Genomic DNA, 15,088 nt, shown 5'->3' on the forward strand with positions numbered 1-15,088 from the left:
CACAAAAAAAAAAATGGGAAGTGTTACTCTTATCCAATGCCTCATGAGGTCAAAGAATCTAACAAAAACATAAGACCAAGAATAGTAAGTTCAGCATACCATGACATAATCAATTCCAGTGCCCATTTTTACAGCTTTATCAGGATGGTTATTAAAAACTTTATCGAGTATATACGATTGATCATCGGCTGATAGTGGATCCCCATCATTGTACCTTCACACAGAGTTCTCTATTTAGAAAAGCAGGAAAGGATGAAGCAGAAGAAGAATATGACAGACAGAAAAGATGTAGGCAACAAAATTTGAAACTAAAAGATGCAGGAAAATGAAACAATTGCAGAATATGTTGTCCTAAATGAAAAGAAAATGGATAAGTGGTAGATAAGGCCCTATATGTAAGCGTACAACCAACATGATTGCAAGAAATAGAGGTTGATTGTATCCTTTCTAAATCAGGTATACTTACTGCACTCCAATGTCAATTTTATATGTCCTTTCTGAATGAGGTAAGCTGACTGCACCTGAATGCCAATGTTTAGTATCACCTAGGGTGGGCACACCTTGGTCATAGACCAAATATTCAATTTTGACCATTCCTAAGGGGACCGAACCCAACCCAACCCACCCAGGAATAGGTGGTTATAAACCTCCAGCCTTCAAGTATGAGTGTATGCTTTCCTATTGCCCTAGATTAAAATAGTAGATAAACACACTAAGCATTAAAATATTATGCTAGAGAAGATATGTTACAAGTTTACAACAAAGATAAAACAACCATAGAGCATGACCTATTAGAATTATGGATCCTCTTCACAAATTTCAGAATGATTTCCATGTTTGAAACCGAATGGGAAAGATTAGTTGGTTTGACACTCTTCTAATCAACCCATCAAACCATTAGATACCCATTGAAGAGTAATGCCGAAGCGTGGACAACTCACAAGCATAAAAAGGAGGCTTATATGTTTGGTCCAAACAAATATTATTGATTAGAAAAGAGAAAAAGGAGGGGGCTGGGAAGCACAAACATAAGTGAGAATGTCAAATGTCCAACGTTTAATTTTCTAATGGAAAACATCAAAATTCTGCTAAAAACCTCATAATGCATTTCAGTAACATCAGTTTGGCTACAAGATTCCAATCTCACTGCTTAACAAGACAAACATGTGTTTTTCTTATGCAAAAGGTAACAATCAGTCAGAATGGTTGATGATTTTCTACCTACATCAAACTTCAATAACCGCCAAACTTCATACTAGTTATCAAAATGTTAAAGAACTGCCCAAGGTCTCTAAACTTGGATTGGGAAGAAATACGAGGGCATTCTCTGCCTCATTTCATATTCACTGAATGTACATTAACGTAATGGCAAAGAAATTTTCAGTTAGCCTCAAGTGAAATGATCGTTATGATATTTTGATATGTAAATTGTTTACCAGCCACTACTATGAAGATATTTGCATAGAGATTCATAGAAAGGTACCCTGCTTGGTGCATTATTCTTCTAATAGACTGCATGATTGGTTCGACATCCAAGAGAATGTCTTGCTCTTCAGAAGTGAAAATATCTACACGCTGTCTAGTAGCAGTAAATATTCCACCTGCACTGTAATCATCATTTAATGGTCCCTGGGGCTTATTGGGTCGATTCTTCTTGTTTTTCCATTCTGTGTTATTAGAGCCCCAACCACGTGAACCTTCAGGACGACTTTTCTTCCCACTTGGCTGTCCCCATTGAGATTGTGTCTCACTTTCATGCCCAGCTCCAGCATTGGGAGAACCCCAACCTTGCGAGCTTGGCAGTTGGTTTTGCTCATTTGAAGGGCCCCAACCATGTGAACTTTCACTTTGATCATTTTTAACAGCGGACCCTCTCTGGTTCCATTGAGATTGCTCTTCAACATCATTCCAACCTTTCGCTCCAGGAGAATCCCAACCATGTGTGCTTGCTGGTTGGTTTGATTGTTCTTTCATTACATTATGGCTAGAACTCCATGATTTTATTGCTGGATCTCTCTGTTGCTCTGAAGGAGATTGCAATTTACGTTTAGTCCAGTCCTTGCCAGTTGAAGAATCCCAACCAACTGAAGTTGTTGCCTGAGCTAATGGGTCTTCAGGTAAATTAGCATCCCAAGAATGCTCATTGACAGGAGATTCATCATGTTGCACCACCTCCATTTGCAGTTCATTCTTCTTCCAGTCTCCAGTGGTTGAAGAAATACCACCATAGGTTGATTGAGTTGTTTTTTCCTGGGCCACCTTACAATCCCAATCATAAGACTCCCTCAGTTTGTCCATCTGAGGCTTACCATCATTTTTATTCCATCCAGTTTTATCAGCTTCATCAATCTTTTTTCCCCATGCAGACGACGCAAACTGAGGACGTCCATCCCTAAATGTTTCATCCCTACCAGAAGATCTGGGAGAATCTTCGTGTGTCCTCCTAAAGGCTGTATTTTGTGCTTTATCAGTTCCCCAAGTCCCCTTATCATCCCAACCAGCAGATCTGGAAGATTCATCTGGCTCCCTTGTAGAGAAAGTATCCTTCATGGTTACTTTATCAGTGCCCCAACTAGACCATGCACTAGGCTTCAAAGTTGATGCAGTAGTCTCTTTATTTTGGTTGACAGCCCAGTCTCCACCACTACCAGGCACGTGATTCTCCCAAGTGTTCTGGAATTCAGCACTATCTTCAAAAACTGGCTTTTCAAAGTTAGAACTATGCTCTGGGGACATGCCCAACTCCAGATTTTCATCTTCCAATATTAAATCCTCAACTTCTGCACCGAGACAAGCAGTATCTGGTTCTTTTCCATATGAACCACTTCTCACTAAATGGAGGAAGCTATAAATATCAATTCCACCATCTTGAGCAGGCCCAATCTTCAAAAATCAAAATAAATAAATAGAGAAAGATGAAATTAGAATCTCAATCACAACTTGTGAGAACTTATGGAAGAATTTGATAGAATCATTAACAATCCAAGTTCAGTTACTTATTCTACACACAGAACATGGGAATGATTATAAATACCTCTTTTGTATCCCAAAGAACATCAAATCGAGATCCTGTACCAACTGTCACATGTTTACCCCAAGAGCATGATGCAACAATGCTTGATAAAGAGTCAGTATGACACTTTTCAGAAGCCTTCTCAAAACATTTTCTTGGTGTCTGTGCAAGCATATATGTGTTACATGAAAAAACGAACTAATGTTGTCAACAAAGAAACACAGTATCTTCCAATAGAATAATAAAGCAATGTGAAATTTCCTTACAAAAAGGGTGGCTTCAGTGAATGGTACTTGAAGATTCAATGCACGAGATAGTGCTTTATAACCACCTGAATTGAAACCGATTAAATTTCCCGCACATGTCATACTATTTGCCAAGAGAATAAGATGCTCTTTGAGCACCCCTTTTGCAACCATGGTCACTGATTTTGAAAGGCGCTGCAGAATCATCCACAAAGTTGAGTGCTCAAAAAAATTAACAGACATGGAACACTTGTATACAGACAAATTCTATTATTTCATGTCATTCTAGTTGTGACAAGAATATGATTCATTTTTTATGTGATAGGTAAGAGAATGTTGTCTTCAAGTATGAAAGTATATATGATAGTCCCAAGAGTAAAAAACAGATATCCATGCATTATAAAAATCTGCAATAAATCTAGAAAAACAAATGAAATGAAAAGATACCTAAACTGAATATCCATCCACATTGTTCACCACTAACTCCATCTCCCAAGGAAACAATGAAAACTACAGTTTTAGATTAATAAACATATAGCTAGCAACCTATTAAAGATAGAGATGATGGTGCAGGAGATGAGCCACGAATGGATAGAGTACGTTTTGGTGGGTATAGGATAGAACATTTGAATTAAACATCAGGTGATATATGACTAACAAAGCCATGGCTTAGGCAAAAAAACATAGCTCATTGCAAAGAAGTTTGTTGGCTGATTTATGTGTTAATTGGCTCGAGACAAGTTGGAGATACAGATCAGAAAACAAGGGAGAGACAATTTAGCAAAACAGGAACTTCTCTTTTGTACACTGTCATGAATTATTTTTCCCTTGAGCCTATGTGCCCTTGTACTGTATATAACCAAGATGATTTTTTTTACTTCGGTTTTAACTTTTCCCTTCTTCTCGGTAGTTTATTTTGCCCAAGGACCCCCAGTCTTTCCTTTTCTAACGTATTCTCATTTGTAATTAAATTTTGACAAATAGTAAATACAACCCGCTAACCTTTTTTTTTTTCTGATAAGTAAAAGAGAAGAAACTGTACTGAAAAGAGACGCTAAAATAGCGACTCAAAAAAATACAGAAGAGAAGCACCCTCCTCCCCGGCTGGGACAAAAAACAGCCGTCAAAAGCGGAGGAGCCAAAAAAACCACCCTCATCGAGATCCCACCCAATCAAGCCACTAACCTTTTTTGATAGGAAACAACAAAGAAATATATTGATAGAAATAAGAAGAGTACAAAAGAAGGATGAGGAATCCTCCCACAAAAGAAAACTAAACAACAAGAATACAAAAAGAAAGCCACTAACCTTTTTTTAAAGCTTCGAAACAAAGAATTTTTTATTCCTTCTGCTTTGGACAAGATAAGTGGGCAGATGAGTTGAATAATACAGTGACAGATAAGCTAGGCGAGGTTAGTAGCTGGTATTTACTAATTGTCAATTTTTAATAACAAATGAGAATATGTTAGAGAAGGAAAGACATCACATCTTAATTTATGAGGGAAGAGGGTGCAACGATCAATACCCTAAATGTAAAATGTGTGTATACATGTGCATGCACTTGTTTAACAGTTGAGTTGATAAAGTAACCTTCCAAAATAGCAATTCAAAGGCATCTTTAAACTCCAATAATTATCAGTTGCCACAACCAAGGTGAGAAAGAAAAGAGATAATTTCCAAGATACCTGAACAGCTTGGTCAAAAGCACAAGAAATCCCTAGCAGTTCCTGCACCTGTTTTATTGCATATGGTATGGAACGCCTAGTGTCAATCAAATGGAGTACAGGAAGACAGGCATCAAGGACAATCCTCCATGCATCACCTCTTTGCTTAACAGCTGCTTTCTCAAGAACTATGTCCAAGGCTAGTTCACCCTTCCGACTTTTGCAAGGGTTTCTTATCCAAGTCGTGGTATCTGGACTGATCCAGATTATGTTCACCGTACAAACACGAGAGTCACCTGTTCAGTTAGGAGACATCACGTATGTGAAAGTAAAGCATTATATTTTAAAATGCTTAGATATTACCTATATATGATCCATAATTAATAACAGCTAGATATATGAACTAGTATATCTTACACTCAACAGTACAGAGTTCTAAGTGGCATGTCACATATACAACCAAAGTAAATTTTATACACAAATATATTACTCTAGAATGTTTCTACTTTCCAGCCCTAGTTAGTCTGCTAATGCTTTTTCAAAAGAAAATAAACAAGATTCCCTTGAATGTTGTTTCCCGTTCTTTTCAAAATATTACTTTACAGAAAATCATTGCCCCTTTTTACCCTTAAGATAGAAAACAAAATTCAGCAAAAGAAAGGAAATTTTAGGATGCCCTTTCAAAAAGGTCAAAACAACAGAAGTGAGCTAGTGCAAAAAGTCCAAACATAATAATAATAATAATAATAATAATAATAATAATAATAATAATAATAAAAACAATAAAAAGAAAACCCTCTCAAGATTGTCATAACCTCAGACTGATAGAGTCACCCTCAAAGATTACCAAGATTCTAGTATGTCATTGGTATTCATCTTTCATATGCCACTAGCCAAGCAAAGGCTTGACCTTAGATGGAGCTTTAGACTTTTAGTAGAAAATTTTGATTAGTAGTTATAATTGATAATAATAAATATAGTGAGCAAGAAAGTAATTTCAGTCTCATATTGATTATTTCTTTTGTGTCGAATTGTATCTGCACAAATCCCTCTTATAAGATTACTTAGTTTGTTCCTTCTTGACATCCTAGTTTGTATCACTATCCCAAAATGTCAACAGGGATTCTTGTTTTCTTAAGTAAACTGTTTTTAAAAATGGCTTTTTGTTCTTTAGAACAAAAAACAGTTTTTCAACTTAAATAACATGTGACAAATTTTTTATTAAAAAACAATCATTAAAAAATCTGTTACGAAAACAAGGCGTCTTTCAAAACAAATTTAAGTGTTTTTTGTTAAGTGTTTTGAGAAACAGTTGAAAATACATAATTTTTTAAGGTAAAATAATAGAATATATTAAAATCGCTAGAAAAAGGCACATCAATGTACGCACAAAGGACACAATAAGTGCCCAAAGGCTTGCAAGAAAAGAAAGAGAAAAGCAAGGGAAAAACCCATCCAAACAACCAAGAAAACCATTCTACCCCCAGCCAACTCTCCTGCCCACATTGCTCACAACACCAGAAAACAACCGTTTTCGAGGCCTAAACACCAATAGGATCAACAACTAATCCACAATTAACACCTCACACAACAAGATTTGTATCCCCACTGCTCCCCCCATGCCTCTAACTACCAAAGGAAAGCTTTAATTAATCGAACGCTCCAATTTTTTTATTATCACCCTCTAGAAACGGAAAGAAGAATTTAGCTTCCTTTTCCCCCTTGAGACACTGACATCACATCTCCTCACAAATAATCTCCTTTTCACACCGTATAACCAGCATCCCCACATAGCTACTGAAATTAACCAGTTTACTAAAGAGACAATCAAAAAGAAGCTGCTCCCCCACCAACCAGTTGATGGACTTCAACTTAGAAAACCCCTGCTCCTCAGACTCGACAGTAATACCCTTGCAAAAAGGACCTTCCACAACATTCTCCAGAAACTTCAACAAAAACCCATCTTGAAGCATATCTTGTGTGGTCAATTTCCCTCTCCCACAGGCCCTTTACAAATCCCCACCTTTGGTTGAGATTTGTTCTCCCAACCCCGATTGTCTCCTAAGGACTGAATCAGAGGCCTATCACCATCACCTGACAACCCAGCCACAAAAACAGAAGGAGAAGAAAAAAAACGAGAGCCTTTCCCAAAGGCAAAAGTCTAGCCAACCTGCGAAAGCCACTGCTTCAACCAAGACAGCATTGTGAACCCGAAACCCTCCCCTCTGATCCTTGAGACCTCACATGAAGAATGGGATTGACAAAAACTCATCTTTGCTACCTTTCACACTATTGGATAGAGTGTACCGGAGACCCTTAATGGCATTCTTAACCTTGCCTGAAACCCCTTTATTGGATTTGAAAAGCAACCCTCTTAATCCACTAGAAAAAAGGTCATGGCCCATCCTTAGCAAACCCACCAGCACTTCCTTCTAAATTGGGCATCCTCTTAGTTGTTTTGGGTCAGCCTAAAACAAACCCTTTAGCAAAACCTGAAAAACAAGGTTAATAAGTCGAGCATAAACCCGCTTTAGAGGGGAGGGCCTAATTTACAGTAGAGGTGTAGGGCTTTTGAGAGTAACCACCGTCTGCCTTGTCCTTAGGAGACAAGTGGCCTAACAGCCCATCGAGAGACTCAATAAGACTCACTCAAGGCACAGATCCCACTTCCCCAACTTGCCCCATCAAAAAGTTGTTGTCACTGTGCCTTAAGACAACTTTCACCGTTGTTATGTGCACAGTAAGACTTGTTTCAGTACCTGACACCTGTAAAACCTCTTCTACACTCTTCACTTCATCCTTCCCCACTGGAGTCATACATGGCAGAATCTACCACCATAGTTCTACATTGAAAACATTAGCCCCAACCACTACATGCAACTTACTTGACACCTTCCCATTGGACTTTACATGGATCTTGGCCCACTGCAAATTATGTCTCTCCATTGTCTCCTCATCCATTGCCACAAAACCACTACAAGTATCCCTGAAACTCTTAAAAGAACTCTTTTTTTCCCACAAATGCCACAACAATCCTATCGTTCTCACCTAAGCATCATTGGCATTGACACCATCCGTAAAACAACCCATTTCTGGCCTCAACCAATCCATTTGCAATTTTTTCCCATCAAAAACGCTATTCCTTAAATGCCAAACCCTTTCTGGTTTCAAAATGATTTTCAAACTCAAATAAAATAAGTGAACCCCCCATCAAAGACAAGTGAAGATTACCTATTAATCTCTAACAATGCCTAGCCTAAGATCTCAAATCACTCAAAACTGGCATTTGGTCTGTAGAAACCCCCCATCTCCACACTAAGCACTTCTTGAGAAGCTCAGAATTTTTCAAAACCTGCTCTGACACAATTTGAAGCCAGACTACCTTGCTCACCTCCCTCATACCACTACTCACCACTTTTGCAAACGACACAACCTTCTGAGGGGTTCCCCCTCCACACTCCTCCAATCAGCAAACTGCCACCATAGAAACCTCTGATGGCCTGGGTGCAGGAATAACATTGATGCTTCTTAATTTGGAAGTCTGGGTCTTAAGGAGAACCTTTTCTCCCTTGAAGACAACACTCAACAAAGCATAAATCTACCTTTGTTGTTACTACGAAGCTCCAACTTGTAGCCCCTTCTATCTTCATTCCACACTATCTTTAAGGACTTTCCAGACTTCCCTTTGAAGCAAACTTCCCTCACCTCTAGCAATTGTGCTAGATCCCTCTCTCCAAATTTAATCCTTGTGGGAAACCCTCGACCCCTCTTCAATATCTTTCCCCTGGCATTGTATACGAGTGCATAGTACCTCACAGAGAATAAGTCAGATAATTTGTTTTCATATTTGAATACTCAAACATAATTTTGTTCTAAAAAATTGTTTTTGGAGAACTATCTTTGAAAACGTTGCCAAACAAGTCCTGTATCTTCCAAAAGGACTCTTGCTTTCCAAGGGGCTTTAAGTCAAAAAGACACTTTCAAGTCTTCCTATGTACATTACTACTCAGAATCTTGTTGCTGGATGTTGCCAGGTTGATGACCAGTTAAAGTTTCACCTCAAGGATTGGAAACCAATTTGTTAGTCTAAGGAGAGAGGCAATCTTGGCCTTTAGATTTCAAGGGTGATAAACAAATGGCATTAAGGATTTGGGGAGAGAGGGAGTGTGCTTGCCTTTCAAGGAGGTTGATTTTATTTGAAAGGCCTGCTAGTCGCAGGATGGTTATAAAAGTAGTGATTCTAACATTGTGGCCAGGTTTGCCATGGGCCATGTCTATGGGTATTGATACACTCTTCTACAAGGGGATGCAGCAGTTCTCATTATTTGCTGTTACTAGAGCAGAGGGGTGATGAACAAGTGGCTTTGGGTATTGATACACTTCTTGAGAGAGAAGGCACTTTTCCAAGTGGTTAATTTTACTTATGGGCTTTCCTCAAAGACTGCTGGTTCTAGGTTGGTTACAAAAATAGTTGTTGAGAGAGAGAGAAAGAAGAAAAACCTTAATTCTCATTCATCTGATATCTACTTACAATTGACAAATATATATATACAAGGCTAAGAGTCCTAACTACCATACATGTGACCTATATTAACAAGGAAAGATTATACACTATAAATACATTATATTCAACACTCCCCCTCAAGCTGGAGCATATACATCATATGCACCAAGCTTGTTACAAATATATTTAATCCTAGGACCTCTGAGAGATTTAGAGAAGATGTCTGCTAGTTGATCATTTGAATTAACAAAACTTGTAGCAACACATCCTGATGCGATCTTCTCTCTAATGAAATGACAGTCAACTTCAATATGCTTGGTCCTTTCATGAAAAACTGGATTGGATGCAATATGTAATGCGGTCTGGTTATCACAGATGAGTTTCATCTGTTCATCCTTTCCAAATCTCAACTCTCGAAGAAGATGTTTCAACCATATGAGTTCACATGTTTCCAAAGTCATAGCTCGATACTCGGCTTCAGCGCTAGATCTGGCCACTACATCTTGTTTCTTACTCTTCCAAGATATTAGATTACCTCCAATAAAAACACAGTACCCTGAAGTGGAACGTCTATCTGTGGGTGAGCCAGCCCAATCTGCATCTGTGTAACCAACAACCTGAGTATGACCTCTGTTCTCATACAACACACCTTGGCCTAGTGTACTTTTGATATATCGAAGAATGCGGATTACGGCATTCCAATGGCTATCACATGGTGACCGTAGGAATTGACTAACAACACTCACAGGAAAAGAAATGTCTGGACGAGTAATGGTGAGATAGTTCAATTTATCTACGAGTCGTCGATATCTCCCGGGGTCTCCTAAAGGCTCCCCCTGTCCAGGTACAAGTTTGACATTCGGATCCATAGGTGTGTCTACCGGTTTACAGTCTAACATACCAGTTTCTTCCAGGATGTCTAAAGCATACTTCCTTTGGAAAAGGACCACACCAGAACTGGATTGAGCTATCTCAATTCCCAAGAAATACTTGAGCTTCCCCAAGTCTTTGGTCTGAAAGTGGGTAAAAAGATGTTGCTTTAGTTTCTGAATACCATCCTGATCACTACCTGTAATGACGATGTCATCCACATAAACAACCAGATAAATACACTGCCCCAAAGAGTTATGATGATAGAAAACTGAATGGTCTGTTGTACTGCGAAGCATGCCAAACTCTTGAACAACAGGACTAAAACGGTCAAACCATGCTCGAGGAGATTGTTTCAAGCCATATAGAGAACGGCGTAACTTGCACACTAAACCAGACTCCCCCTGAGCAACAAAACCAAGAGGTTGCTCCATATAAACTTCCTCGGCAAGATCACCATGAAGGAAGGCATTTTTAATATCCAACTGATAAAGAGGCCAAGAACACATAGCAGCCATGGAGAGAAGCAGACGGGCAGAAGTAATCTTGGCAACAGGGGAGAATGTGTCACCATAATCAGAACCATAAACCTGAGTATAGCCTTTAGCAACTAAGCGGGCCTTAAGGCGATCAACTTGACCATCAGGACCAACCTTAACTGCGTAGACCCAACGATAGCCAACGGTAGATTTACCAGAGGGTAAAACAACAAGATCCCAAGTGCCATTAGAGTGCAGAGAGGTCATTTCATCCACCATTGCCTGTCGCCAACCTGGATGGGAAAGAGCTTCATGGGTGCTCTTTGGAAGAGAAACAGAGGATATAGCAGAAACAAAAGCAGAATAGGGTGAAGATAATCGATGATAACTCAAAAAATTGTAAATAGGATGAGGATTACGAGTACCTTTCCGAACAGCAATGGGTAAGTCATTAGGAGAAGGCAGAGCCGGGGCAGGTGAAGCCGAAGGGATAGGAGGTGAGTCAGCAGGTGCCTCAGCAAAAGGGAGAGGAGCAATGACACGAGGGCGACAATGATAAACCTGAAGTGGTCGAGGAGGCATTGCATCAGGTGGGGAGACAATGGGAATGGGCAAGACTTCAGAAACAGGAAGAGACTCAGAAGTGGTGGAAAAGAATGGTGAGTCCTCAAAGAAGGTGACATCAGCGGAGATAAAGTATCAATGAGTCTCAAGGGAATAACAACGATAACCCTTCTGAAGTTTGGAATATCCCAAGAAGAGGCACTTCATGGCTTTGGCGGAGAGCTTGTCCTGTCCAAGAGTGAGAATATGAACAAAGCAAGTACAACCAAAGACACGAGGAGGAAGGAAATAAAGTGGTTGGTCAGGGAAGAGAAGGGAGTGAGGAATTTGATCGTGTAAGACAGAGGAGGGCATACGATTAATCAAATAACAAGCGGTAAGAACAGCGTCCCCCCAAAAACGAAAAGGAACATTACTATGGAAGAGGATAGTACGAGCTGTCTCAACAAGATGTCGATTCTTGCGTTCAGCTACCCCATTTTGTTAAGGAGTATGAGCACAAGAAGACTGATGAAGAATCCCATGATGAGACATAAACGAATTAAATGGGGCTGAAAAATATTCCCTGGCATTGTCACTGCGTAACACACGAATAGAAATATTGAACTGGGTTTGGATTTCAGCATAAAATTTCTGGAAAATAGAGAATAACTCAGCTCGATTTTTCATTAAAAATAACCAAGTACATCGAGAATAGTCATCAATAAAAGTGACAAAATACTGAAATCCTAAAGTAGACGCAGTCCGATAAGGACCCTAAACATCAATGTGGACAAGCTCAAAAGGAGACTTTGTCCAATTATTCAAACGCTTTGGGAACGAGACACGAGTATATTTCCCAAGCTGACATGACTCACACGAAAGCGACGACAAAGTGGAAAAACGAGGGACCATGAAAAACTTATCAAGCTGTGTTTGTTGAGCCCAACATCAGGAGTAAGAGGCATCACAGTCAAGAACTCCTCCTTAAGAGAGGCAATCTGACCAATATAAGTAGATAGATCCAAGTCCTGTTGGCTGATATGGACAATAGTAGAAGCCACCTGATAAAGACACTGGATATCATTCGTGTATAATCCTTTGGCCTGAGTCCAAAATTTAAAGCAAGTTTTGTAGGCCCAAAGATGAAGAAGAATCTTAGGATCAACCGATTGCCATAATACACTACATAACTATGCATCTATCTTCCTCCACTGTACGCGGTCAACCTGAGGGATATCTGCCTCCTGTGTAATCAAGTGATCCTCATATCCTTGACCCATAAACCAAAGTTCAACAGAGGCAGACCAGGAAAGATAATTGTCACTGCCAACCAATTTCTCCGAAGTAATCATAGGAGATCCAGATATAACAGAGGAAAAAATGGAAGTTTTAGTAGTCATATCTACTTATCTGGAGAATGAAGTATATTTGGATCAAAGAGAGCCCTAATACAGCTGCAGATCACAGCGTGGCACCACTGGAAAGGGAGACGGCTTCAGATCGCGGCGTGGCACCACCGGAAAGGTAGAAGAACACTTCCTTAGGCACGTGCAGGGATTAGGATGGAGAAAAAGTAGCCGAAGCTCGCCGGAAAAACTGTTTGGAGGGTCGGCGGAGGCAAAAAACCCTAAAAGAGGTACGTGCAGGGCTCGGATGGCAAAACCAGGGATGAAGGAAGGCTAGTCGGCGTCAGGCGAGGCTGGAGGAGGAGGCGCATGGCCGGGAAAGTCCTCACGCGCCCTCACGCGCCAGCGCGTGAGATTCAGTCGTCGAACGGAAAATTGCGCGTGGTCGGCGCGTGGATGATCTTTTGGTTCCGGTGCCTTCACAAAAGTTGGAGATCTCCTCCAGGCGCTCCTTCTGGTATGGTCAGTGTCGGAAAAAGACGTCGCTGGAAAAGTTCGCCGGAAAAGTTTGCCGGCGATGAGTTTTTTCTGACGACGATCCGACTAACCAGAAAGTATTGGGAGATGGGGAAGGTGACCGGAATGAAACACAGTCACCGGAAGGTTTCCCGGAGTTGATGACACTGGAAATTGGAAAGAATTAGGTTTTCTCCCTTGGCTCCGATACCATGTTGAGAGAGAGAGAAAGAAAAAAAACTTTAATTCTCATTCATATGATAACTACTTACAATTGAGAAATATATATATACAAGGCTAGGAGTCCTAACTACCATACATGTGACCTATATTAACAAGGAAAGATTATACACTATAAATACATTATATTCAACAATAGTGATTCCAAATTCTCTGGTGGTGATGTACTTCTAGTGGAAGAGGATGCAGCAATACTCATTTCTTGGCTGTAACTAAAGAAGAGGAGTTCCTAGAGATGAAATACTTGGATCTGTAAGGAGATAAGGTTTGCAAAACTTTGGATCTCTCATTGAAGACAAACACCTGGTTATTAAACTACAGGCAGATAGTTGAGGCAGTGCCCGAGATTCAATAATACCCAACAAACGAAGTGTTACACAATTTAAGGATGCACATGTGAGTAGTTTGAGCATACCAACCTGCCTTTCTAAAGGCATTACAACACTCTTCAAATGAAAACCGAGTATAATGGCTAGAAAAAATCTAATTGTTTACTAAAATGACATTTATATAGATTAAAATATAAACAAAAAGCAGCAAAAATAAAATAGGACAAACTAATCAAGTATACCTCAGCATAAATAACAATGGTGTGCGCGTGGGATGGGGTGGAGGAGAAGGTGAGGAGGAGGCTTGCCCTTTGGAAACGCCAATATTTGTCCAAAGGAGGGAGAATCACTCTTATAAAGAATACGCTGGCCAGCATTCCCTTGTATCAAATGTCGTTGTTCCGTATGCCAAAATCAGTGGCAAGGAGACTTGAAAAGCTTCAAAGAGATTTTTTGTGGGGAGGAGTCAATGGGGGGAACAAAGCACACTTAGTCAAATGGGAGGTGTGCGCGGATAAAGAAAAGGGAGGGTTGGGTTTAAGGAAGCTTGTTTGTTTGAACAAAGTTCTTCTAGGCAAATGGATTTGGAGGCTTGCACGTGCTAAGGAGGAGCTTTGGAAAAAAGTGCTTGAGGCAAAGTATGGGCAAGAGGACTTTGGGTGGAGGACAAGGAAGGCAAATGGGGTGTTTGGAGTAGGACTTTGGAAGGAGATCTTGAAGGAGTCTGCTTGGTGTTAGGAAAATATGGTGTTCAAGGTGGGAAAAGGCAATAAAATCAGGTTTTGGACAGATCTGTGGTGCGGGAATAATGTGCTGTCCCAAAGCTTCCCGGACCTCTTTTCCATGGCTGTCCAAAGGAATGTCACAGTGGAGGAAACTTGGGATCAGAATTTGGGTCAAGGAGGGTGGAATTTAAGGCTGTTAAGGGCCTTTAATGATTGGGAGTTGGATATGGTGGGCAATTTGTTAGTTGAGTTGAGGGAGTATAAAGTAACTTTGGAGGAAGACTCGGTGATTTGGAAGGAAGGAGATGACGGGCTGTTTAAAGTCAAGAAAGCGTACAATATGTTGGCAAATCCTGAAGGCGTTGAGTTCCCTTATAGCAATGTTTGGGTGGACAGAGTTTCAACCAAAATTGCTTTTTTTGCTTGGGAAGCTGCTTGGGGAAGGTCCTCACTCTGGATAGGCTGCAGAGAAGAGGGTGGCAATTCCCTAACCGATGCTTCTTGTGTGGGTGTGAAGAGGAAACGATCAATCATATTTTAATTCATTGTACAGTGGTAAAAGGGTTGTGGGATATCATTCTTGTGTTGTGTGGTGTTCAGTGGGTCTTTCC

General features: G+C 40.1%; 1 protein-coding gene across 1 annotated transcript in view; it reads right to left on the reverse strand.

The window, feature by feature from the left end:
• Positions 1-15,088, reverse strand: part of LOC100266900 (DNA-directed RNA polymerase V subunit 1) — a 57,762-nt gene that overhangs the window by 9,965 nt on the left and 32,709 nt on the right. The window contains exons 15-19 of the mRNA XM_059741457.1: positions 4,944-5,218; positions 3,280-3,453; positions 3,035-3,175; positions 1,480-2,883; positions 100-210 (exon numbers count right to left, since the gene is read on the reverse strand). Of these exons, the coding sequence (XP_059597440.1) occupies positions 100-210; positions 1,480-2,883; positions 3,035-3,175; positions 3,280-3,453; positions 4,944-5,218 (2,105 nt within the window). The remainder of the gene's footprint in view (positions 1-99; positions 211-1,479; positions 2,884-3,034; positions 3,176-3,279; positions 3,454-4,943; positions 5,219-15,088) is intronic.

Source organism: Vitis vinifera, chromosome 13 (assembly GCF_030704535.1).
Source record: "Vitis vinifera cultivar Pinot Noir 40024 chromosome 13, ASM3070453v1".
In the NCBI taxonomy this organism is placed as follows: domain Eukaryota; kingdom Viridiplantae; phylum Streptophyta; class Magnoliopsida; order Vitales; family Vitaceae; genus Vitis; species Vitis vinifera.